At 34.9% G+C, this 26,219-nt stretch overlaps 3 protein-coding genes across 7 annotated transcripts; 2 read left to right on the top strand and 1 right to left on the bottom strand.

Annotated features, from left to right (window-relative positions):
- Positions 1-1,324: 1,324 nt before the first annotated feature.
- GAMMA-VPE (gamma vacuolar processing enzyme) lies at positions 1,325-8,052 on the top strand. 2 transcript variants are annotated; one of them, XM_011021231.1, is made up of 9 exons: positions 1,325-1,401; positions 4,834-4,998; positions 5,094-5,250; positions 5,638-5,723; positions 5,823-6,022; positions 6,363-6,411; positions 6,531-6,740; positions 7,285-7,491; positions 7,625-8,052. In XM_011021231.1, the coding sequence occupies exons 2-9, from the start codon at positions 4,903-4,905 to the stop codon at positions 7,805-7,807; spliced, it is 1,188 nt and encodes a 395-aa protein (XP_011019533.1). In that variant the 5' UTR covers positions 1,325-1,401; positions 4,834-4,902; the 3' UTR covers positions 7,808-8,052. The 2 variants fall into 2 exon arrangements, with proteins under 2 accessions (XP_011019533.1, XP_011019532.1); XM_011021230.1 differs by lacking the exon at positions 1,325-1,401 and adding an exon at positions 4,456-4,745.
- A 1,472-nt stretch (positions 8,053-9,524) lies between these two features.
- Positions 9,525-15,000, bottom strand: LOC105122236 (pre-mRNA-splicing factor). The gene is made up of 4 exons (XM_011021232.1): positions 14,758-15,000; positions 14,223-14,563; positions 10,666-12,683; positions 9,525-9,878 (listed from the first exon to the last, which is right to left on the bottom strand). The coding sequence occupies exons 2-3, from the start codon at positions 14,561-14,563 to the stop codon at positions 10,697-10,699; spliced, it is 2,328 nt and encodes a 775-aa protein (XP_011019534.1). The 5' UTR covers positions 14,758-15,000; the 3' UTR covers positions 9,525-9,878; positions 10,666-10,696.
- Positions 15,001-17,521: 2,521 nt separating this feature from the next.
- LOC105122237 (WW domain-containing protein A-like) lies at positions 17,522-24,975 on the top strand. 4 transcript variants are annotated; one of them, XM_011021234.1, is made up of 8 exons: positions 17,522-17,802; positions 17,882-18,006; positions 18,121-18,390; positions 18,518-18,592; positions 19,314-19,713; positions 22,261-22,630; positions 24,515-24,592; positions 24,704-24,975. In XM_011021234.1, the coding sequence occupies exons 5-8, from the start codon at positions 19,328-19,330 to the stop codon at positions 24,752-24,754; spliced, it is 885 nt and encodes a 294-aa protein (XP_011019536.1). In that variant the 5' UTR covers positions 17,522-17,802; positions 17,882-18,006; positions 18,121-18,390; positions 18,518-18,592; positions 19,314-19,327; the 3' UTR covers positions 24,755-24,975. The 4 variants fall into 4 exon arrangements, with proteins under 4 accessions (XP_011019536.1, XP_011019535.1, XP_011019538.1 ...); XM_011021233.1 differs by having other exon boundaries at positions 17,522-17,784; XM_011021236.1 differs by lacking the exons at positions 17,522-17,802; positions 17,882-18,006; positions 18,121-18,390; positions 18,518-18,592 and adding an exon at positions 21,089-21,125 and having other exon boundaries at positions 19,498-19,713.
- Positions 24,976-26,219: the final 1,244 nt, after the last annotated feature.

Raw genomic sequence — 26,219 nt, forward strand, 5'->3', positions numbered from 1 at the left:
TCCTGCTGAGATGAGGAAAATGATGCCGAAAAGAACTGAATTAAAATAAGCACGCTGCTTCTTTGTGGCACTTCCTATGTGTAATCCCCTCTTCCACAGAAGGATTTTGCCAGGAGAGAAGAGGAGGCTCAAGAGAGGAACCCTTCTTAGCCAGGTAGATGCAGAAGCATTAGCTTCGTGAACCCTAAACAGAAGGCCTAAAATAACGTTAATCAGCTTCCATAACACAAAGCATCACTGTCCGAGTGGATGTCCATTAAAAAGCGAGGGAAAATAGACGACAGTAACAGTGAGGATGGAAAAGGAGACTGGATAGTGTGAGGAAGGCGTTCCTTCTTGCATCAAAATCACTTGCATCTGTAATATTCAGTTTTGTCTGCTTGCTAGTTATTGATACTAATAGATTCCGTGCCAGCCTCCATCACTGCGAAGGATCAGACAGTTGGGGTCCTCAAGCGCACAGACCATGTCGTCAATCAACTAATTCGGTTGAGAGATATTTCCATCTACAGTTGCTTTCGTGAATTAGGCCCATAATATTGGTTGCTTGAAAGGTAGCTTGAAATTAGCCCTTTAGAATCTCTCATTGGTTCATTGATTAACAGCCATCCTACCTCTCTGTACCAACTACTTTTTATTAAAATATTATCATTTTATTCTAAAAAATAAAAATTATTGGTGTCCCATCACTAAAAACTCAACTTGATAAACTAAATTTTACTGTATTAATATTCTATCTAATCCAGCTAGAACCCAACACGGAGAGTTGAGTTCACTGACCAGTCATTAACAAACATAGCTACGATTTTGGTTAATTTTCCCAGATCCCCTGTTTAAGTGAAGGACCTGATTCAAAATTGCTTTACTTAATAAAAGATTTCAAATAAAAAACGAAAATTGTATAAAAACTTACTTGACAACCATACATTAAAAAAATAAAAATTATATATTTCTTTAATATTTTTTTAAAACTATTTGTAGTTTTTTTCAGGCCATTTAATTTCAGCGGGCTGAGGTTTATTTTCCAGTAAAGCTTTCTACGGGGATGAGAAGGATTTATGGACGATGAAGACAAACAGGATCGTAGAAATAAAAAAGAATAAATTAGCAATCATCCAGTAATTCAACAGACAAGACTCCTCCACCTAACAACCAAGCAAAATACAAATCCCCTTCTCCTTCTCGGAAAGCGCCACGACAAGCGCCGCCGGCATCATGATTTTTCTTCCCGTTGCTCTCTTATGTGTTGCTGTCGGAAACGTTCTGCGGATGCCATCGGAGGTTTCTAGGTTTTTCCGTCCAGGGGAAGCTACAATGATGATAATAGAGATGATGATTCTAGGTGCTGGATGAGCCGTCCTGGTTGCTGGATCCAATGCAAACAGGAATTACAGGCACCAGGTGATAAATGATCTCTAATTTTAATTTCACATCATCTACAAATTTTTAGTATCTGTTTGTTCTTTGTTTGTTTTGGTTAAATTAAACAAATGAATCGGAAAGCAATATCTAGTCTCTAGTGGGACCAGTACATTTATGCTTGTGATTTTGAATAATATCTACCATTTACTCGTTTTAATAATAATAAAAAAAATACTTTACTTGTTTGATAATTAAGGCACCTGAATCTTATATAAAAGAACGCCCACAACATTCTTAGCAGCGTGCGATGAGAAATGTGCTGTAATTATGATCATTTTGGGGGGGGGGAATTATTACACATTTACCTTTTTTAAAATGTAATTCTAAATAAAAGAGCACAACTCGCACGCGCTAGAAAGAAAAAAAAAGGGGGGGCGCCAACAGCAGAATAATCTTAAATAGCAAGGGTATCTTTTTTTAAGTAATTTTCTCCTTTTATGCACGGCGGTCAAACCTGGATGACGTCCGTGAAATCTAGGATTCCGTGTTCTTAAGTTAAATTAGACAAGATATTTATATAATAAAACTTGGTCATTCCTACTAAATCAGATTAATTTGGCCTAATTTAATGGAATCAACATTAAAAAAAGTGATGTAGTTTTAGCAATTATAGAAAAATTAATTCAATGAATCAAGCCCTTATTTTATTTGAGTTCGCTCTAATAACTATGATTAATGTTGTATTTGTTTAATATTTCTCCTTAAAAAATGTAATATGTTCAAAAAATCATTAAATTTTATTAAGTTTGAGAAAAAAAATTAATTTCCTTCAAAAAAAAATTAATTACATTAGCATTGAATTGGAGTTGTTAAGATTTTATTTGTTATTGTTGTAATGATTGTTTTTAAAAATAATTTTTATTTTAAAATATATTTAAATAACATTTTTTATATTTTAATTTTAGTCAATTAAAATAATTTTAAAATATAAAAAAATAATTCAAAAACATTTTAAAAAAATGTTCATTAAAGTCATGTTTATTTTCATGTTTTAAAAATATTTTTTAAAAATAAATTCTTATTTATTTTTATTTTTCTTAGTTTTTTTATGTTTTTAAATCATTTTGATGTATTGATTTTTTAAAAAAATAATTTTTAAAAAATTACTATTTTAATATATTTTTAAATAAAAATACTAAATATACTATAAATAACCATTAATCAGTCATTACGTTGCTCTAAACATGTCACCGGATTCTAGTGCTCCCAGGGGGGGTATGAATTAAGGAAATACTTTCAGCAGCTAAGTTACTAGATCGAGTCATGCGGTGGGTTTTTCAACAAATGACATATTTAAATATTAAACTATTTAAAGTAGTGGTTAGTTATGTTTTATTTTTTAATTTCATGGATTCAAAACTCAAGATTAGAATTAAAAATAAATTACTGAGTTTTTTGTACGAATTATATTAGATGTGTCTTTAAAATTGTCCTAAAAAATCTAATCTTGATTAACATGAAGATTATTCCTAAAATAAACTTATCTTTAAATAAACAAATAAAACTTAAATAACATGTTTATGTTCAATTTATCACATTAATATTGCAAGTTTTGATGCCAGCACATGCAAAATTGAGATATCTCCTGATACATGTAGCTATTGAAAGCCACAATATTTTATTTTAGCAGATACAGGATCAACCCTCTTCTTTTCACCAACAAGATCAAACCACTTGACAGTATTTATTCATCAACAAATATGTTTTAGCCTGGTAAGATGTTGTCGGTCCAATTATGTTTTTAAATTCTTGATATCTTTTAATTTCAAATTAATTATATTTAGTATTTTTAAATTATTTTTACGTATTAATATTAAAAATAAATTTAAAAAAATATTATTTTAATATATTTTTAAATAAAAAATAACATTTACTATGTGCCTAGAAGTATCTAAATACACACGTCCAACAAATAGAAACAAACTATTATAAACTAGCACATGCTCTCCACAGCCGTAAAATTCTCAACAACACAAATAATATAAGAGTGTTTTCAATACTGTGATAATGTTTACTATTAATGTATAAAAAAATATTAAAAATATTTATAAATTTAAGTTTTTAATTAAAATTTAAGAAATATTCTTGAAATGATTCGTGTAAATATACAACGTGTATTAATTAATCAAATATGACCATACTCTAACAGGCAAAACGCACCCAACTCCTTCCCTCCACTTCCATCTTGAAGCAAAGCATTTTACAACATTAACTTTTTTATTGATGTAAAGACTAAAAGCGCGAGGCGCATAGCACCTTCCAATGGGAGTACTTTACTTTACCGACAATGGCCCCACAAGTTTTCCACTCACCCAAGCAACTACCTCCTCTCTAAAAATACCATCACCTACCATTCATCTCCTACTTCATCACCTACCGTTCATCGCAGGACCTCCCATTCATCGCAGGACCTGCCATCACAAGCATGGATTTTGCAAGCCGCGGCCTGTTCATGTGTTTGAAAATACGTTTGGATATATTTTAATAATATATTTAGTTTAAAAAACATTAAATAATTTTTTTAGTTACGTGCTGGACTCAAAAATATATAAAAAGTATTCTTATATATTTTTAAATATAAATTATTTAAAAAAACTGTTACATCACAATATTAAATATATAATAAATATAAAAGTGATAGAAAAATATTTAATTAAAATAACAAATACATGAAATAATTTTATTTTTAAAATAGTTAGTTTTTGTCATTAGTTATATTATATATCTGTCTCCAATAATTTCATATCTGGTATCTCAAAACAGTGACAAAATCAAACTAATTGTCAGTCTCTCCAGCCTCTGATCAAAACCTCACAATAAGATTAGCTACACGATATAATTCCCTAATCAGGATACATCTGTAATTCTGTCGATTGCCCCGCCCTCTACTGTATCCCTATAATGAGATTCCTCGTTTATAGGAATAAATAAAATCCTGGCCGTTAGATTCACGAGGACCACCCAAGTATGAAGAATCTAATCCAATTGAATTACCAATTTACCCACTATCTAATAATATAAATTCATGACCTCACCAAGGTTGCTTTGACACCAACCCATCATACCCCTCCCCTTTTTTTCTAACCGGAAAACCGATTATGACGCGACTTATTGCCGGCGTAATTTTTCTTCTTATTTCTTTCTGTGGTATTGCCGTCGGTGTCCGAGACATCGTTGGTGACGTTCTCCGGTTGCCATCGGAGGCTTCTAGGTTTTTCCGTCCCGGTAAATTTAATGATGATAATAGTGATGATGATTCTTCCGGAACTAGATGGGCCATCTTGCTTGCCGGATCTAACGGTTACTGGAATTACCGGCATCAGGTCTTAATCACTATAATTTTTTACTGAACAGCTACATGTAATTAAGGGGTCTGACCAATTAGATTTTTTTTTCCTATTATTTTTACAGGCAGATGTTTGTCATGCATATCAGCTGCTGAGAAAGGGTGGATTGAAGGAAGAAAATATAATAGTTTTCATGTACGATGACATTGCTGATAACCCAGAGAACCCAAGGCCTGGAGTCATCATCAACAATCCCCAAGGAGAAGATGTTTATAAAGGAGTTCCAAAGGTAAGGTTTTTTTCTTTTTGTTTTTTCCATGTAGATGTAAATTTTATTGTTTCAGCACTCCTGGGTTGATTTTGATTTTGATTTTGTCGTGTCAGGATTATACTGGTCAAGATGTCACCGTTGGAAACTTTTTCGCGGCTATCCTTGGAAACAAGACAGCTCTTACCGGGGGTAGTGGAAAAGTTGTTGATAGTGGGCCTAATGACCATATATTCATTTATTATACTGATCATGGAGGTCCTGGGGTGCTAGGTTAGTTTCATTTTCTATTTACTGATGATCATGGCCTATTTCTTATTTATTTTGATCGGCAATTTTTAGGATTTTCTTTATTGTTTTTTATCTAATTATTGCATGCTTACACGTGTCAGGCTGCGCCATGATAACAAAATTTTCTCTGCCTTATTTTATGTTCAAGAAACTGAATTAATCTCTTAGTTCCAGTCCCAGATTCTAAAATGAAAGTATAACTTGTGATCGATGAACTACTATTTTGGAAACTGTTCCAAAAATGTTACTGTCACTGTATTTTATCATCGCTAGTTTGTATTTGTTGAAATACATGTCGTTTATAGGAATTCTTAAGGTCTTATATTAAATAAACTGCTTGACGTTCATGTGTGGATGGATTTTTATCAGGGATGCCTACCAATCCTTACCTTTATGCCGATGATTTGATTGATGTCTTAAAAAAGAAGCATGCTTCCGGAACCTATAAAAGCTTGGTAATTACGAGCTGAACTTCCACTTGCAGCACTATGAGTTAGTTTAGTCAACTTAAAAAAAAATGGAAATTTTGATGGGCTATATCTGTAAAACTGTAGGTGTTTTATCTTGAAGCCTGTGAATCAGGAAGCATCTTTGAGGGTCTTCTTCCTCAAGGTTTAAATATCTATGCAACCACAGCATCAAATGCAGAGGAGAGCAGTTGGGGAACCTATTGTCCTGGAGAGTATCCTAGCCCTCCCCCAGAATACGAAACTTGTTTGGGTGACTTGTACAGTGTTGCTTGGATGGAGGATAGGTATGAACGGTGTTAATTTTGAATTTTATTTCTGTTTAGATGTATGAAGTATTGAATTGTCATAAGCATCATTCAGTTTTTCCCACTCATCTAGTATAAAAGAATAGCAATACCTAGTAAACAAGAGAATCTATCAGGCTTGAAGGATTTACTTCTTGTCAAGGCAGAAATGTGGCGTAGGCTTTTGGATAGATTCTATTCACCTAGTAATCATTGTTCATATTTTTTGCTGGGCTGAAAAAATGTTTTCGAAAGTTCATGGAAACATTCAAATGTTGTTTCATTGTCCTTAGACAGATATTTTATATACAAAAAATTAATAATTTGACCTTGTGAACAGTGACATGCACAATTTACGGACAGAAACTCTGCACCAGCAATATGAACTGGTAAATGTTTGCAGGCCATTCGTTTGATTTTGTACTTTTGAGTATATACTAAGAAAGGGACAAACATGGCATTTTATCTGCCTGCATAATCATATGATTTCATTATGGTGCATGTTCAGGTAAAAAGGAGGACTTCCGAAGACAACTCTCCCTACGGTTCCCATGTCATGCAATATGGTGATGTTGGACTTAGCAAGGACGACCTCTTCCTGTATATGGGTACAAACCCTGCAAATGATAACTTCACTTTCGTGGAGGATAACTCCTTGAGGCCACATTCTAAAGCTGTTAATCAGCGTGATGCTGATCTCGTCCACTTCTGGGCTAAGGTTTGTCTTACCTCTTTTGTTCCGTTTCGAATTAAAAGGCTGCCTTTTGGGCATAGCACAACTAGCTATTAGTTTTTTTTTTTATACATTTTCATGTGTTTGTAAGTCATCCCCTCTATGGATTGGGCTGCTGTAATAAGAATGAGAGTTATGATAATTTTGTTAAAAGATTAGGAGGGTTAGCCCAGCAAGTAAAGGAAGTTTTATGTTAATAGTAGAATCTGATCCTGAGCTCCGGAATAATGAGAGGTGCTCACTCGGTGGCTGTTGATATTGCATGCTTTAAAAAACATTAAGTTAGGGGATATTTAGCAAATGAGTCTTCTCTGCATAAGTTGTGACAGTGAGCAGCTGTGGGTCATAACTGCTTTTTATATATATGATTAACTGGATGCCACAGTTAGGAGATGTGCTTAACAACTACTTTTATATACCAGTTTTTTTGCACATTTTTAATTTTTTTTAAAAATGCTTTTTTATCAATAGAATTAACCTTTCCGCTTTAGTTCCATCTCACTCTATTTGTCGTCTGTTCTTTATGCAGTACCGCAAGGCCCCAGAAGGCTCTACTAGGAAGATTGAAGCTCAGAAGCAGTTTGTTGAAGCAATGTCACATAGAATGCATATTGACCACAGCATAAAACTTATTGGGAAGCTCCTCTTTGGAATTGAAAAGGCCTCAGAGGTATTGAACACCGTACGTCCTGCTGGGCAACCTCTTGTTGATGACTGGGTCTGCCTTAAGACACTGGTAAAATTTTACTGTTCTCAGCCTCTGCTTTAAATCACCTCCTAACCTGTTTGTTCTCAAAGCTCTGTTGGTGACATATTGAAAGACTCATCTTCATATTTGAGAATATTTTCTCTCTTGTTCTTCTATGCAGGTGAGGACTTTTGAAACACACTGTGGATCCATATCACAGTATGGGATGAAACACATGCGATCTCTTGCAAACCTTTGCAATGCTGGAATTGTAAAGGAACAGATGGCCGAGGCATCAGCACAAGCTTGTGTAAGCTTTCCTTCTGGTTCATGGAGCTCTCTTCACAAGGGGTTCAGCGCCTAATTGAAGCAGAATGTCCTATTTAAAACAAAAAAAATACTAGGATTGTGTTCTATTTTCCAAATGTGATCCACCTGTATCCAAGTTGTTTCAGGGATGTATTTTAATGGTCACTTTCATGATTGCTTCTTTGTAAATATAAATTAGATGCACTTCTCAAGCAAAATATGATTTGTAATGAAGGCACCTATTCCTAATGTAAGATTTCCTGTAAAATCAGGCCTTTTCTTCTTAAGCAGTGTTTACACGAAGATGCATTGTAAAACTTTCTGCTCCAGCCAAAGCAAGTTAAAGGGGGGAGCAGGTTCTCCCGCTTGGGTATGCCAAGATTCGAGCTGTTCCAATCTTTCCATTCAATACCATTATCATTGAGTTGCCACTCGCAAAAAATATTCCGTTGCGTTGCCATTAAGTCTCTTAACGCTTTTGGCAACTTTTGGCATGTTTGGTATGATAGTAAATTACAAAGTACTGGTTCACGGTAGCAAGAGATCTATATCGCCATGTTTGGTATGATAGACTCCCTTGTCAACAGAATCTAAACTATACCTGGCAAGGTAGCCTCAGCCACTGGCATACAGGTTATTTTTAAAAAAATATTTATATTATAAAAGTATATTAAAATAATTTTTTTTTTAAATTTTATTTTTAATATTAATACATTAAAATATTTTTTTAAAAAAAAATTAAATTAAAATACAACATTTAAACTGCATTTTCAAACAATATTTCAATCATAAGTGTTTGGAAATGCGTTTAAATGTTATATTGTAATTTAACAAGTACATAAGAATAAGTAAATAAATAAAGGTCTTTCAAGATCACAGGTTATATTAATAAATTTAGGAAGTTGTATTTCCTTGACAGCAGATGTTAGAACTCCTAGTTATAGATTTTGACAATGTCAAAAATAACCTCCTATTAAGATTTTAAAAAACCCAGAGATTTATTAGCTATCATTTTGTTTAAAAGGAAAAAGAAAGTGTGTTGATTTTTTTTCTACTTGACTAAAGAATCAACAGATAAAAGCAAAAAAATAAAAATAAAACTGATAGACATAATTATATGGACATGTGCGATTAAAATAGAAAATTGAGTTCAATAAAAAAAAATCAATTATCACATTTCTTGAATCATGCAATAGATGGGATTACTCTTTTTATTGGCCCGATTCTCTACTAGTTATGATCCAGATAAAATTAACACTAGACTTTAATTTTTTATTTTACAAGTTGGTAAATGACTTGCTAGTGCACTCAACTTACGAACATGGATAATTTTTATAGAAGTAAATATTAGTGTAGTACGTAAGTGTCAAATTTTAATTAAACAATATTATTAGTAACAAAAAACTTAGATGAGGATTTGTGGTTATATATATATACATACATAACAACTCAGACTCCGTTTCTCTCTATCTCTTTAACATATTAAGAACACACACTCTATATTAGTCTCCATATTTAAATCTAGAAAATTAAGAAAGAAAACAAAACTCCTTAATGTAGAAATAATTCCATCACCACGAGAATAGACAGGCAGAGTTCACACTCTGCTACTACTAGCTGAAAATGAGCTCATATTTTCGTCGCGCACTTCTACAGGACTAGACATGGATGCTTATCCTATTTCCTGCCTGACCTTAAATAAAAGCAAAATATGGCGACTCCCTTTTCGACAACTGCAAGATAGATTTTCCGGACACTTGTACCACATCGCATTTTAAGAACCAAAGTAATGATAATAATAATAATTTGATGATGCAACAAAATCTTATTGGTCAATCTGAGGGCACAGCATTCACACATGATAGAGGCATTGCCAGTATATCGGCAAGCATGCATCCCCATATCAAAGCTACAAGCATACAATCACTAGCAGTCAAATAACCCAATCCTTGCAAACGGAAATAACAAGTCGTAACAAACACTTAGGGAGGATATTCTTCATTGAATCAACAAAATACTACCACTCTTCAAGTATTGAGCAATCTCAAGGAGCAGACTTCTTTCCACTTTCCAGCACCCTGGCTCCAGTAACAATTTTATCCGGCTAAGATTCTCCATGGCTTAACCTGAAACGAGTCTTCAAGGTGAGCATGGGAAAAAGGAACTCCATGGACAATCAAGCAAACTGTGACTGACAGGGTAGTGTAATTTCATACGGTGAAGAAACTAGCAGGTGTTTTCTAAGCAAATGAAGCTACCAATAAAAATTAAAATACATCAGCAGTGGGGTCCATCCCGGCAACATGTTACTGTTTGTATAATTGTACTGCATAATGCAATTAGAAAAATTAAGCAACATAAACTCGCTCACTGGTCGAGCTTAGCCCAATGATTCTGGTAACATAAATGAGAGCGGGCGAGCACATTAACAATCAAGAATGGTGCCGTAAACAAATTCAAAATGCTAGCACGTAATAATCCTGGGATATCAAATGACATGTTGATAACATTTTATCAGGGATAATGCTGAGTTCCAAGTCAACCTTTATGTGCTTTTCCATTTAATGGGACTTCATATACTGTTTATTGCGATGAAGTTTAAATCTCCACGTAACAAATTTTCCATGCTTATTTGAAAGGGACTATCGCTGATAACTATTTGAGTTTTTCTGGTTACAGAGAACCACTGCCTTTCAGGTCTTGCAAATTTAAACCTAAATCTCACAAGTTGCAAGAACATATTAACACTCTAAGCGGTGGCATGTTTTGCATTAAATACATTTTTATTCTTCTCTCTATATCCAACATGCATAGCATAACATATATTTTTTCAAGGTTTTCAGAACATCTAAACAAAAATTCAGTTCAGTTTCTACACACAACCAAAGCTTTAAATCTGCAAGAGAAACTGACCAGTAACGGGCTGCCAAAAGATGACCAGCTTTTAATCTCTATATCTGGCTCGATCATCATCACGTCTGTCATTTTCATACCGTTTCCTCTCACTAGAACGAGAATCGTCATATCTAGACCTCCTGGAGTGATCTATCTGCTTGTCCCTCTCATGACCTCTACTTCCTTGCTCTTCCTTCTCCCCTCTTCCGTGCCTTCTACTTCCATATCGCTGATCTACCTCATTCTTTCCATGCCTTCTGTAGTCATCATCCTCTTCTTCATCTCTCTGGTATCTTCTCCCTCTATGATCCTCCTCATCCCTAGCATGTCTTTTCTCCCCTCCACGCTCTTTGTATTCTTGATCATTCCTCCTTCCACGTCGTGGTTCATCTTCTTTATGTGTGTCTCCAACATGTTCATCATCACGCCCTCTGGATCTAACCAATTTAGAAGAATCACCCCTCTGATCATCCTTACTTTGATATGCTCTACGATCAATGTCATGCCATTCCTCTTTTCCAACTGTTCGATTTCTTGACTTTGATTCATGCTCCTCATCCTTAGTTGAATCATCAAGTTTCCTTTTGTTCCTCCCCGTTGCTTGAATATCAAGGTTGGTGTTGTCCACAGCTTCTCTGCAAGATTGGTACAGTTCTCTGGGTCTATCACCACGGCCAAGATCAGCAGATCTAGAACCCTTCTCTTCTAGAAAGGATTCACGACCACTTCGACCACCTTTGCTATAACCACCATCCCCCCCTCCACTTCTGTTCTTTTCGGCAGGAGTCTTTTTCACAGGTTTTCCATGTCTGTAATCACTACCACTGCTGCCAGAATCACTGCTTCTCCTGCTATCCTCACTGACATCATCCAGAGAATCTAGCTTCTTGTCAATTATCTGCCTGTGATCTCCACGTCCGCTTTTGTCTAGGAGATTTTTCTTCATGGTTTTCCCATGCCCATCATCACTAGCACTGCTGTCAGAATCAGTGCTCTTGCTATCATCACTATCATCTTTCAGAGAACCTCGCATCTCCTCAACAATTTTCTTCCCTTTCCTACCATAAACTGTATCAGAATCTTCTTCATCGCTATCATGCCTCCTCCTAATTCTAATTTTTTCTAATATCTCATCACCACTAGCATCAGAATCACTATCATTCCTTTTGTGACTCCTACTTGTCAATTCCCTTCTATGCTTTCCTACTTTGTTGAGATCAGATTCACTATCACCTTCACTGATTCTGCGACCATTCCCATGTCTACTGCCGTCACCATTCCAACGATCATTAAAACCAGAATTATCATCAGAGTCATGCCTTCCACGAGATTTCTTGTGTTTCTCAACTTCCTGATGCAGATTAACCAGGCCAACATCATCCGCATCATCAGTAGCAGAATCATCACTATCGCCAGATCTTCTGCTTTTCTTGAGTTTCTCAGAAATTTTGCTCTTCTTCTTGCCATGATCAGAGCCAGTCTCGTCATCAGTAGCAGAATCATCACTTCCACTTTCATGTCTTCTGCTTTTCTTGTGCTTCGTTGATGTTCTCTTCTTCTTGCCATGGTCAGAATCACTTTCAGTTTCATGATCCCTTCCTCGTCTACCTTTACTATGCTTCCTGCGACTTCCTTTAGCATGCTTCCCACTGCTATCCGTATCAGAAGAATCATCCCGATGCCTTCTCTTCCTGCTTTCTTCCTTCCGGTGGTGCCTTGACTCGTCAAACTCATCTTCTTTCTTCTTATTTTTCAAGGCTTTAACACCCTTTTTATTTTCATCCTTCTCAACTTCAAGATCTTCAGCCACATGTTTCTTGCGGGTGAACTCTCTATCCAAAAAGGCATGTTCACGTTTCTCACTCCACTTGCTTCCTTCACCTGGGTCATTCTTCCGACTATTTCTTAGTTCATCATCAGTCCCATCAATACCTTGTTCATCTGGTTCAGACATTCGTATACCAAGAGCAGCCCTTAATGTTTCCATTTGTTTTTCCTTCCTAGCAGCAATTTGATGGGACTGCGTATCTGAAACCCTGATTAAAACATTAAAGTCATTATCACATCACTAGGACACAAAGTAGATGTGTGTGTGAGTGTGTGGATTTGCCAACACACCCAAAGAGTGGGCAGGTTAGCATTGTGTCCAATTTGTTAGGTTATGACAGCAATGTTCCTTTATGTAAATGATTTAAACATGGATAATTTTGTAACTTCAAAATTGTTTCCTTCAACATCTATCATCTATAGTCACTTTCAATTATATATGTGTCTAGGAGTTCTTCAGTAAAATTTAGCCAAATGCTAGAGGCCCAACAACATTTTTTGGCTTGTTGCTGCTGAATTCAAATGCTTTTTGTCAATTTTAATTGATAAGAGCCAAAAGCTCAAAAACCATTTTCTGTATCCATCATGCACATGCTGCTAAATTAAAAGCTAAGTTACAAAATCTAAACTAAGAAACTATATTTTCTGTGTTCAGCCCCATTCTAAGGATATCCTCTTTGAATTTTCAAAACAAACATTGTAAATATTATGTACTCGCATAGTTGCAGAGTTGGTGCAAGATAGATTTGCAGCAAACCAAACTTAATGTGAACCTTGGTTATAAACAACCAAACAAATATGGGCTGCCTTTAATCAAACCAAATAAAAACCCATATAAATCCAGTTTATCCATATTCATGGGGTTGAAATTGATACGGATATGAAAGATAAATGAACAAGATAAAAGAAAGGTGAGATGGGACAGTAGGAGATTCTATAGCGTAAGTTATGAAGTTATCCTCACTTCATTAGTTAAATAAAATGAGATACGGGGATATTTTTGTCCCCAAAATACCGGACATGACACTAAACTGCCCAAAGAATGGGCAGGTCAGCAAATCCAACGAATATAAATGAGTGAGGGTGTGTGTGCATTTCATCAGAATTATAAAAATTTTAACTACCAAGAACGGCCTTAAGCTGTCACTAAAATCAGTTCCAATAACCATAAACATGCTGTAGATGGGTTTAATGTGCCTATTCCCTTCATAAATTTGTTTTTGCCATTAACAGCATATGATACCAGCACACTTTCAATTAATTCCTCACAGCAAGATACGAATACCTTAAATTTTATAACATCAATAACATATACAACACCAAAACAGTACCATAAACAGCATAATTTACTCAAACACGTCCAAACTACATATTAGCATCTAACCATACACAACACTTGTACAAGTAGAACAACTAGACCACACAAATTCCCAGTCAAAACAAGACTGTGCCAAATGCAACATTAAAACTGGAACATAACTGAAACCTGTGACCATCAAGAAAAACACAGTTCTTTAGTTTGTCTCCAAAACAATCCAAGCACCTAGACCCTAAAATTAACTTGCTTTTATACATGTTTATCAAGTCACCAGCACATCCAACCCGCATAAAACCATCAAACTTACACACACAGTCAATCTTATAATAGAAATTATGCATAAAACAAATTGACAAAAGAATGAATGGCATCATAAGCATCAAAATTATTGGAAATCAAAAATAAAACAAAACTACCATAGATTCATTACTTTGTGTCAGAGGCAGTAAGTCCCCCACTCTCTTCGGATGCAGCTTCCAACGTCTTCCTAGCTTCCTGAAGCTTCTCTTCAATCTCAGCATCAGTATATCCTTGTTCAATCAGCTTGTCTTCAAGCACAACAAGCTTGAGCTGAATTTGCCGCTTGCGATCATGCTCAAGAATTTCCTTGTTAGGTTTCTTGGTAATCCCACCAGTCCCCTGATCTCCCTCGAAACCCTTTGTATCGTGTGCTACCTTGCCGGTTTTCGGCCTCACGAAAAACTTGTTTGTTTGGATATAACCGTTTGTACCCGACCCTCTCGGGGTCTGTAACCCGATTCCGTTATACATCTGTACAAATTCAGTAATTGTATTAAAAATCATAAACCTAATTAACCACACACGAGAAAAACTGACGAATCTAATCAATTTTGCAGTAAATTGAACAAAACTAAACCAAACCCTATGTAGAGAGAGACAGATTTGGATGTGTAATTGCACAAAAAAAAGAAATTTAAAATTAGGGATTTAAAAGGAAGTCTTGCCTGGAGCAGTAATGAGATGGTCGCAGATGGGGTCTCTCCGTTTTCTGTGTTCCAGAGAAGATTGAGACAAGCGGGATATATGGAGAGAAGAATTTGACGAAATACAATAAAAAGAAATTTTCAGCACTTATAAGTTGTAATCTTAAAGCTCGTGCACTGAACCAGTGCACCTCTAGTCTCTTCGGCTATTTGATCTCAGCCAGATGAACTTAGAGAGAGAGTCGTAGCAGGAGGAAGAAGGGTCTCTCATTAATTTAAGGGGATACGGCTGCCCTTGTTACAACGTGGTAATGGGCCTTTTTCGCAAGGTAAAAAAAGGTGGTAATGGGCCCTGTAGTATGGATAATAGACCTGTTCCAATAGCTACAAACCCAGTTTTTTTTCCTATAACGATTGCGGGGAGTAAAATGGTATAGAAATCAAAGTCTAATTGTAGTTGATATTGGTAGTTATTTTTTTTAGTATTTTATATTTATATTATTATTTTATTTTAAAATAATTATTTTTAGTATTGATGTATTTAAATAATCTAAAAATATTAAAATAACAATAATTTTAAATAAAAAATAAAAAAATTTAAATTTTTTTAAACATACTTTTAAAACATAAAAACAATCTGTATTAGAAATAATAACTCGCCCATAACGATTGCATGGAGCATCTCCATCCTTGCTAGCCCAATCTAATCCTTAGATATAACAGCTACTAGGAGCAAGGTTGTAAATTTTGTTCAATCCATTTAAAATCACTAGTATACATTATCTCGGTTTAAAAAATAAAATAAATCAAAATAAATTTTATTTCTTTTAGAATCACAGCTTGTTTCTGAAATTCCGTCCAATTCTCCCTATCGAGGGAGTGCAGGGGAGGCCATGGAGTTTCAAATCCAATAACATGCGCTCCACTAGCAGCAGCTGCGTGTGAATCCAAGAGCTAACAGTGGTGGGCACTAATAGTGATTCCAGTAGTTCATAGACATGCTAAATGCCCTGAAATATCGATTTATGAACTTAAATCATTTTTTGAACCAAATACTTGTTTTTTGTATAATATTTAAACTGTTTGGGTTGTTAATTTGTGTTTGGATTTCTAAATAATCTGATTATTTGTGTTGAATTATGTATTTATTTATTAGATTTGTGATTATTTTGTGGACATTAAATATTGATGCACAAGTTATATTTCAATCGGTTTGATTTATTTAAATTAACCTAGAATTTAAACAAAGTAGATAAACAAAGTAGATGGCATTAATAAAATTTGCATGAATATTTAATATTTATTTGATTTTGAATCAATAAACAATAATTTGTTTTGTAATGTATTGTATAGTAGCTAAACTAGCTTGGGAAAAAAAAAAAAAAAAAAGATTATTGGCTCCATCCTCTACTTTCGAGCCTGTTCTGGTTTGATTGGTTGCTTTTGTCTGTCCTCTATTCATTGTCTTCACTGAAGTGTGCACACGGGTTCGGTGGAATCTCTGTAATTCCCTTGCAGAACATGAAAACAAGAACTGGTTTGAAGAAAATTCCGGCATGTACCCTGCTTTCACCGCTCCACTTCATGAATTACTGGATTCTTGATTTTTAATTGATTTAAAAATTAATAAAAAAATACTCAGTTATTTTAGAAATATTTTTTTTCTATTTATCTTAGCTAAAGTGATTTTTTTTAGCCAAAAATTAAGTATCATGGATGTGAATGCTGTTATGCATGCCTTCCAAGTGTTTTTGATTCATTTCGTAATTGTTCTTGCATAGAAAAAATAAAAATAATTATTTTTATTTTTATCCATGAAAGATTTGTAATTTTTTTTTTTCATTTCAAGAAGAGGCAGAAAAGGATGAAGATAAAGATAGAACCAATTTCTTTTCCCACAAATAGCCTTCTATATATATATATATATATATAGAGAGAGAGAGAGAGAGAGAGAGAGCGAGAGAGAGATGACAGTATAATAATGAAAATTTAAGGATTGAATGATAAAAAAATGTGATAAGAATATTAATTTGAATTTTCAATTATATTAAATTTTAACTGGTTGAGATGTTTTATTTGATAAATAAATGGTTTAACTATGTATTTTATTAGAGAAATGATTTAATGACCATGTAGATTACAATTTAATTATATTATCTTCCTAGTAATGAGTTACTTTCTTATGATTATTACAAATCTTTTTTAATAGAATTTTGATAAGTGAAAAGATTATCAATTTAAGTTTGTTAAAAAAAAACTAATGCTAATTATAAACTAAGATAAAAATAATAATATTTATTTATTCAATCATTTTAAATTTAATAATAATATACATCAATGATAAAATATATTTTTTATATCTTGTATTGTAATATTCCTCATCAACAGAACATGATATGTGAATTTTTATTTTGTATTGTATAACACTGTCAAGTATAGCTCCGATTTCTGCTTTATTTCGTCTCAATCCTTCTATCTCAACTTACTTTATTTCTTCAATCCCGAAATAATAACCCGACATTATCGACAGAGCTCATTTTCTGCACTAAATTTAACCATGGTTAGCTGACAGGTGTTAAATAAAATAACACCGTAAGCAGCTTGTATTATAATAATTTGACAAAAAAGAAAACACATAACGCGCTCCAAGATTCCGTTGGACTAGAGAGAACCGTGAGCCCAAATGCAACTCAGAAAAGGTTGTAACGTGGCAAGGAATGGACGGCCTTTGACGGTTAATACGGACCGTCGATTATGAATCAAGGGCTATTTATACTCGGAATTGAAGGGTTGGATATAACGGAGAGCTGGAAAGAGTATAGGAGGCTGGGTTTGAAGGGGGGAGAGAGAGCATTCGTTTCGTTTTATTGAAGAAGAAGACGAGGCTCTCTGTAGTATTGGTCGGCTCTTCTTCACAGATTCCAGTGCCATATTTCTTGCACTTTCTCTCTCTTTCTAGCTAGCCAAACATGGGATTTTGAATGGGATTGAAGAGAACTGGATAAATGTCGAGGATCTGTAACTTTTAAGGAGACAGAAGAGTTTTAGGCGTGTAATTAAGAAAACGTAATCTGAATTTGTACAAGTGTTACGTGGTTGAACCTCAAAACGTAGTTGACAACTTGTTGAATTCTCTCTTCTACAGGTACATTTGCAGTGATTTGCAGGTGCTTTTCACAGGGAGTGAGTTCCACGCTGGATTCTGGTTTACGAAACTAATTTTGAGTTTTGAAGATTGGGCTTCGTTTCATTGAGATTTATAGGGAGAAGGTATCAGAATATTACAGCTTCGGAGTTCAAAACATAACTCGATTTCTGTGGATGTTTTTCTGGCTAATTCCCTTAAGTAATCACGACTGTGTCTCGTTCTTTTTTGTTTTGCAGATACATTGTGAAAGATTTAAGCCGTTTCAGAGAGATTTTGGAGGACATCTTCACACGGTGTACTGTTAGAGGATACAATTTTAAATCAGATTTCTGGATACACAATGATCGGAAACTGACATGAAAGTCCTTAGAAATGTCTACGTTCAGTTGAAAATCCGATGAAAGATTTGAATACTGCACAGACAGAGAACTAGAAAAAGCAAAAGCGTTGTGAATCGGTGAATAATCATAAGAGACAATTCCTCAAAATCTGAATGATATTGAAAGGTACGAGAATCCAAGTCTCGATTATGCAGTTCAACTCTAGATTGCCAGATTCGTAGCTGCAATTTACTAGGCTTCCCTGTTTTTTCCCGTTCAGCATCAATTGATTTCTCTGTTTTTACTTGTGCAGTCTACAGTGTCCCCAGAACAACCAGTAGTTTCTCCTGTAATCAGCAGATTTCTTCAACAAGTTTGAAGTTTTTAGGTAATGTGTCTATACTTTCTCTTCACAGGCTCTTGATTGCTCTCCCTTCCTTCATGGTTTTCTTATTGAGGCCAACCTTTTTCTCTCCGAAGAATTCTTACTTTGACCTCACTTTCTGGTCGGTTTTTTATTTTTCAATTGTTCTTGATGCTTTCTTCCTTTCTTCTCTCTTATTTTGCGTGCAATCAAGAGAACTAGCTTTGCTTTCAATTTTTGTTCTCGCTATCATTTTCTCAGACAACGATCTCCGTTTGTGTTACCAAGAAAACTTCGGCTGAAACAAACTGCTACTCAACAACACCACCTTCGCTTTTGTCTTTTCTACTTTGAAGAGTTTCGACACTCAAAGGGGAGCTAATTGAATTTTCTTCCTCTGAACTTTTGAGAAATTTCTTGTGTGCTCTGTTTCTCCACGCGGATAAAGTTTTTAAAACTTCACAGACGCATTTATAGATTGAATCCATCTCTTACATTTCCACTCATATCCACCTTAAGAGATTCCAATCTCACGGCCACTGTTCAATTGTGAACAATCTAAGCCGTAGTATTCACATCCTACGCCAATCTTTATCCCTTTTTTTTGCTTCAATTTCTTCTTTTCCCTTATTTTCTCGCAAGCCAGGGCCGGCTTCTTTTATTTGAATTTTGTGCAAGTTGCAGGAAGCCACGTTAATAGCTTGACCTCTCTCTGTTTTTTTTTTTTTTGGGTGGGATGGGACAGGTGTGCAAAAGTAAATGGAAAAGGATTCATTGAGGAGCAACAATAATGGTAGCACGAGCAACACCACCACCCATAGCAGTGCCCAGAGAACCAGCTTAGATCCCAATGGACAAACGACGTCGTCTAATTTTGTATTGCAGTGGGGGAACCGGAAGCGGCTCAGGTGTATGAAAGTCCAAGTCAAGGACGTCTCGACCGCTCTGGTTCATAAGACAACTGTTCGGGTGGACCGTCGGGTTGTTAGAGCTGATAACAGAGACACCTCTGGTCATCAGCTAAGAAGTACAAACAACAGCAGCAGCAGCAACAACAATATTCCCACCAATCACAGTAACGAATATTTTAATCTCCGCCAACGTCCGCCTACTCCTCCACCGCCGCCACCTCAGAGGAGTTTAAGGTACAGATCCATTCCTTTTACGATACAGCACGTGAATTTTAAATGAACTTTTTACTTGATGTGATGAGGAAATTTTGAGCTTATGTGGTGGGGGTGTTGATTCTCTTGAGGTTGTCGGGATGTGGTGGTGGAATATGGATCGGGTTGTGGGCTGGGCCCACGATTCTTACTAGGTCGTGTTTGTCGTTTATTTTATTCAAGCGGCAAATTTACAGTTTTCGTTCCTGAATCATATCTGAGCATTTTTCACCTTCCCTTCAAGGCTCTACATGGTTTGGAAACTTTTTAATTAGCATATGGATCATAGAGTGACAGTCTTAGGAGATTTTAGGCTTTTCAACACTTGATCAAGGAGGAGGGTTTTGGGTCCCACCGTTTATGTGCACGATTTGGTCCATTCCCTCTCAAAAATATCCTTCAACTACAGTCTCAATTTTACACTTAAAATTATTTTTTTATATCAATTTTACTATCATATTTTTAAAAATTATCAATTAATAACTTCAATCTATTTTTAAGATTTCTATCTATATCTTCATCCAAATTATTTTTTAATATGAAAGATATTTCATTTCTTAGGGAACTTATTTTTTTTATTAATTGATAAATCAAGATAATTTAATGATAAAAGTGATATAAGAAATAGTCTGGGTGTGAAATCGATACCACCTTAATAGTTTCATGGTATATTTGGGATTTTTCTATATTTTTATATTGGGTGCCTCAGGATTTAACTTCAACGAAAATCAGCCCATAAATTAGAGCACTACAGAATAATTTCAATAAATGTTTTTCTTCCCGCTTGTCATGAATGATCGATGGTGTGGTTTTCATTGGAAGACTACTTTTCCTTGGGAAATTCGGGGCTTTCGTAGTTTTTGGAGGCATTATGGTGTGGACTGGAGTGGTTGAATGGAGTAGAGTATTCAAAGACGTACATGTGCTGTCCGAGTTGGTTCCAGCTGCGGCATTTTTTTAAATCCACCATTGTCATGGCTGGGCCTTAAGTGAGCTCGACACCTTACCTTATCTCTACAGAGCTGTTGATGATCGACCATGTTTTTAGGACCCTTCAGTTCTGTGACTTGCTAGCAGAAATAATCAAATGCGTTCACTGTAGGGATAAGGGTATGAGTCTGACATGCATTCTTCAGGTGGGGTGGGGATGGCTGTTCTAGGAATAGATAAGAAGGCCACACGTCGTGGGTGCCCTTCTCCACCTGGCCTGACTGGTGCTGTGATGGCAAATACATGGGCCTCATAAAATATTTCATCTTCAGAGGATTGATCAAATTCTTGAAAAGACCAAACAATTTTGTTTGCTTGGGTAAAATATTATATGAGGCTTATATTTGTCCACTTTCCGATTGGTCAGGTGGGCGCTTGTGGATGGCTCAGGAGGAGAGCTCATGGTAAGTGCATGAAAGCGCCTTCTCTCTAGCCTTTCTTCCGAGTCAAAATTGGGTGCTCGAGTAAAATAGGCTGCTGCTCTTTGCTATTTTAATGATCTAGGACGGAGTCCTTAAGAGGGAAACTCCAAGAACTTGATTGATGGTTTTTAAACAGAAAGGTAAGAATTTATGAATCGGTCATCACTTACTCTCTGATTTGGGTGGTACAAATTCGTAGCATCGCCCCCCATCTAGGGTTGATCCTTCTGACTGCCTAAACCTCAGTGATAGCTATGGTGATTGTTGAAGAACTGGTTGCAATTTCTCTTAACAGAATTCGGGTGCATGAAAACCTTAGAAACGTGACATGAATCGTATGCTTTTAGCCAGGAATTCTTTGGTCCCAATGACTGTCGGAATTAGCATATTATAGTACAAAGACTGAATTAGGTCTGGCTTTTCCTATTGTAGTTTGGTCTGTAGCAGGCCTATCAAACTTGATCATGACCTCTCAAATTCTAATCCACAACGGCATGGGGCGAGTCGATAACATTGAAAAGACAAGCCCCACCCGAGTTACCATAATTGAAAAAAAAAAACACCATCCACCGTTCGATTACACATAGGATTAGGAATCTGGTCCACTTTATCTTACAATTGAATAAGTAATCTTAACCCCTAAAAAGGAGCAAAAACAAAATCCAACGGCCACAAAAAACCAGCTAAAAAGACCAGCTGCTCACGTTGGTTGGAAACACGAATAGAAATAGAATCTCCCTTCTTCTTTCTCTCTCAAACATCAACAAAGGCATATAAGAAAAATAAACAACACCTCCCACTAGCACGCCCCTCCATTAAAGGCCTATATGGTCCACGAAAGAAGCAAAAAATCCCCCAAACCCCATTTTCTACGCAAAACCCGTCGAGATTCTAGCCAGTCACGCCCACCGATCTATGATCAATCGAAACTCCACGAAGGGTACTCTTGTAATTTCATAATTACCCACTTCAAATCTTTTTTTTTTTTTACTACTTTACATAAAAACACTTCAGATGTGTTGCTTTTATTGTATTTCCTAGTCAGTCGTGTCGCATATGATCTAATTTTGTTTGTTTGATGTTGTTTGTTCCATACTTGTGTTATTAATTTCAATAGGAACTCAGAGAATTCAAGTGTCATGAGAGGAGGCCAGGGTAACGGCGGTGGTTTGAGAAGGATTGCTTCACCGGACAAGGGTGCGCACGGTGAGAGAAGCAACAATAACCACCACCACAGCAGCAGCAACCATGAGAACCATAACCATAATAACAAACCCGCGGCTTCTTCGGATAGCAAGAAAGGAGGAAGGTCATCTTCTGGGGGAAGTGGAGAACCACCGCCACCACCACCACCAGCAGTTTGGCCACCAAAGTTTGTTATTGCTTTAACTAATAAAGAGAAAGAGGAAGATTTCTTTGTCTTTAAAGGGTCTAAGTTGCCTCAAAGGCCCAAAAAGAGAGCCAAGTTCATTCAACGCACCCTCAATGTAAGACCCTTCTACTTCCTTTTTTTTTTTATTTCAAGTTTTTATTCTAGCAGCCTATGATTGAATATTTTCTTAATTGTTATTTTACAATCTTATCTGAAGATTAGCTAAAGTAAACCCATAACTACTAGATGATCAGTGTATTGTCTCATTATCTATTTCACCCATTTTGTAGAACTTTCAAAAAGGATAGAATTGTAAAACACAAAAAAAAAAATCATATGCAGAGTAAGGTGCAAGCATTCATATCACAAGGTACAAGTGTGATGGATGGCGGTAGAAAAAAATAGAACACAAATTTTAAGGATACCGTCGTGAATTGCAGGTTTAGAGAGTGTACGGATTGTGGAGTAGTGTGTTTTAAAATAGTTTTTTTAATTTTTTAGTTAAAAAAATATGATTTTAATATTTTTTCAAATAAAAAATCTTTTTAAAAAACTCGAAAAAAAAACAGAATTAAAAGTTGCGTCCCTTGTTTGGGGCAACACAGTTGCACTATTGTTTTTTAATCTTTTACTTTAAATAATTTTTTTTGTTTTATTTTTATATTAATTTAAACAGTTGCACTATTGTTTTTTAATCTTTTGCTTTAAATAATTTTTTTGTTTTTTTGTTTTATTATTATATTAATTTAATGTACTGAAATAAAAAATAAATTTTAAAAAATAAAAAATATTTCAATATATTTTTAAATAAAAAATACTTTTAAAAACAATTATTTCTCTTTGACAAACACAGCATCTATGTTGATCTGCTTTTTGGTGTTTTTCTTTGCCTGTAAAAGCTAGGAAAGCGTGTAAAGTGACAGGTGCACTTGGTGTACGTGTCAATCAAGCCGTGGATGTCTACCTATTAACCAATAATAACCTAAGTTTGTTAGCACTAACCTTTTTCTTCTTTCTGTGTGTTTCTTGTCTACATAAACTACTAGAAATTAGGGTTACGCGCTGGTAATTACGAATGTTAAGTTCATGATTAGATTTTAAGAATAAATAGGGCATTTGTACCGAGAAGAAACAATTAATAGGAAATTATCATGTGACAAGTTTAATGCATTTTCACAGGCCATTATTTTAGCAATTAATAGGTTCCTGCGCCTTCCTTTTTTATCCCGAATATGCCGGGCGCTAGAAAGTCATTTGATCAGCTCACAATCTGAGTGGGGTTTGGCTGGCTGAATCATCTGGCACGTGCTAGGTGATCGAATTTTCAACTAAAGATATATTTATTGTTTTCTTTTTAACTATTTACACGACGACGACGGGGAGAATATTAAATTGATTTGAGTAAAATAATAATAATAAGACGACTGATCACCCGTTATTGCTATCAGCACGATTGTAATTGTGGACCCCCACACTTAGACAGTTATGTTTTACCATTATTGTTCTTGTGATACTATAATTTATTCTTCGGTTATAAGCAACAACCGATGAAACTTTCCTTGAAAAAAAAAAAAAACCCTAGGGAACTCCATGGGGGCATACAGCTAACAAGGGGGCGCATCAGGTGTTGAAGTTTGCGAAGGCCCCATTTTTTTTTTATATTATAGTTTTGAAATGATAATATTAAAAATTAAATATTTTAATATATTTTCAAGTAAAAATTACTTTTAAAAAACATAACCATGCATCATGCATCATGAAGATGTAGGTTTGTGACAGAATTGTAGTAAAGCATTAGATTAAAAAATAGTGGGTGAGGGTTTTAATGTACACCCACTATTTTTTTTAAAGTGGTGGCTCTTGGTTGAATCGAAGGGGGAGGGAATAGTCCACAATTAAAAATGGTGCTTTTTTTTTTTGTTGTCTATGAGCTGTGTTGGGTTGTGTTTGAAATTTCAATTTTCTAGAGGGAACTCTGATTCTGGTTTATGCTGCGCAGCTTGTGAGTCCTGGAGCATGGCTATGTGATTTGACACTAGAACGGTATGAAGTGAGAGAGAAGAAGATCACCAAGAAGGTACTCTAAACAATGAACCATAAGTATTTATTTTCACGTCAGCATGATTGTTGCTGTAATGCCGGGTCTATTATGAGCTTGACGAGTATCATCTTTGTATTTTCCATGTAGAGACCGAGAGGGTTGAAGGCCATGGGAAACATGGATTCTGACTCTGACTAGGAAAAAAAACTCTGGACAAATCACAAATGTACCTGGGAGGAAGATGGATGTTGATAAAAAAAACATCGTTGGTATTTGTTGGGTTTTTTTTCTCGGAGGAGGTAAGAAAAATGCTGGCTCCGCCGTGCTGTATAAATCATGACCTTTCACCTCCCGCAAGAAAGAAAAGGATAAAATTTCAGTCGTATATGTTTTTTCTTAAAAACAATTCCTTTCTATTCCCTGAGCCTCCAACCATCGATTTTTTTCAGTTGACTCGGCTTATACGGTGAATCTGGTGGGTTATTTTAGGTCAATTGATGCATTAAAAAAAACTAGGTTTTTACACGAACTCAGGTCGAGCCCGAATCGGTCATCGAGTCTATGCCTTGGATCTTAAGCAAATGGGTGATGCTGGTCAATGTGGATTTTTCAGAAATATGTGTTCCTAGGGATGTGTATCTTGTGGAAGCATCACGACTGTTTTTACTTCCAGGATAATTGAAGATTAAATTTAAAATATAATAAATCAGGCATCCAGAATTAATCATCGATTAAAATGAGGATGATATAGACTACTGGTAAGAGGATGTTATGGATAGTGTTCAGAATTAAAAGTATTTTTTTTAGAAATATATTATAATAATATTTTTTTTAAATTTATTTTTAGTATTTGCATGTTAAAATGAATTAAAAAATAAAAAAATCAATTAATTTTTGTAAATAAAAAACTGAATTATTTGATATCATTTTCCTTCCCTTGAAAATAGATGGGGCTGAGCAATATTTTTTAAATAAAAAACTGAATTATTCAATCCAATTCGGATAGAAAATTCTTTGAAATTTTGAGAAACAAATAATACGTATAGCTACCCAATGTTTTTTTATGATTAGAATAATACTAAAATAATTTTGGATTGTGGAAATTATATTTTTTATTGTTTTATTATTTGTATTTCCAAAACTAAGGGGCTTCTGATTTTCCTTATACCTCAATGAGTCTTCGTTTTGTGTAATTGTGCTACAACCTATTTTTTAAATTATTTAAAGTCATCAAATAATTGATAATTTTTTAGATTTTTTTAAATGAAAATGAAAATAGAAAAATAATAATACAGTTTTAATATATTTTTAATTGAAATGTCTCTTTTACGATAATAGCACAGGCACACTTAAAAAAATTTATTGGGCTAAATTTAGCTAGTTAAATGTAAATTTGTTTATATGATTCTAGGTATGGATAGTTAATGGGTAGCAAATAGAAACTTTGGGTTGTCCATTTTAATTTATTTTGGTTTACTTTGGTGATTTTGGTGGTATTTAATGTCAATAGATGACTGAGAAAGGCTTTTGTAGTATTTATTAGATATTTTTGAATGAAAGATCAATTAAAAGAAGATTTTCAACTTAACAACTCTAGTTCGTGATTTTTTTCTACCACCACAAAGATGAGTGGATTATAAATCAAATAATAATAAACAACACA

Source organism: Populus euphratica, unplaced genomic scaffold (assembly GCF_000495115.2).
Source record: "Populus euphratica unplaced genomic scaffold, PopEup_1.0 scaffold19.1, whole genome shotgun sequence".
Lineage (NCBI taxonomy): Eukaryota > Viridiplantae > Streptophyta > Magnoliopsida > Malpighiales > Salicaceae > Populus > Populus euphratica.

Bases quoted from the DNA above. Each gene is read 5' to 3' on its own strand.
- GAMMA-VPE (XM_011021230.1), top strand. From the start codon at position 4,521: ATGACGCGACTTATTGCCGGCGTAATTTTTCTTCTTATTTCTTTCTGT. The intron at 6,741-7,284 runs GTTTGTCTTACC...TTCTTTATGCAG, and splicing joins TCGTCCACTTCTGGGCTAAG to TACCGCAAGGCCCCAGAAGG. The intron at 7,492-7,624 runs GTAAAATTTTAC...TCTTCTATGCAG, and splicing joins GGGTCTGCCTTAAGACACTG to GTGAGGACTTTTGAAACACA.
- LOC105122236 (XM_011021232.1), bottom strand. From the start codon at position 14,563: ATGTATAACGGAATCGGGTTACAGACCCCGAGAGGGTCGGGTACAAAC. The intron at 12,684-14,222 runs GTAATGAATCTA...TGTTTTAATCAG, and splicing joins CTTACTGCCTCTGACACAAA to GGTTTCAGATACGCAGTCCC.
- LOC105122237 (XM_011021234.1), top strand. From the start codon at position 19,328: ATGGAAAAGGATTCATTGAGGAGCAACAATAATGGTAGCACGAGCAAC. The intron at 19,714-22,260 runs GTACAGATCCAT...TAATTTCAATAG, and splicing joins CCACCTCAGAGGAGTTTAAG to GAACTCAGAGAATTCAAGTG. The intron at 24,593-24,703 runs GTACTCTAAACA...TTTTCCATGTAG, and splicing joins AGAAGAAGATCACCAAGAAG to AGACCGAGAGGGTTGAAGGC.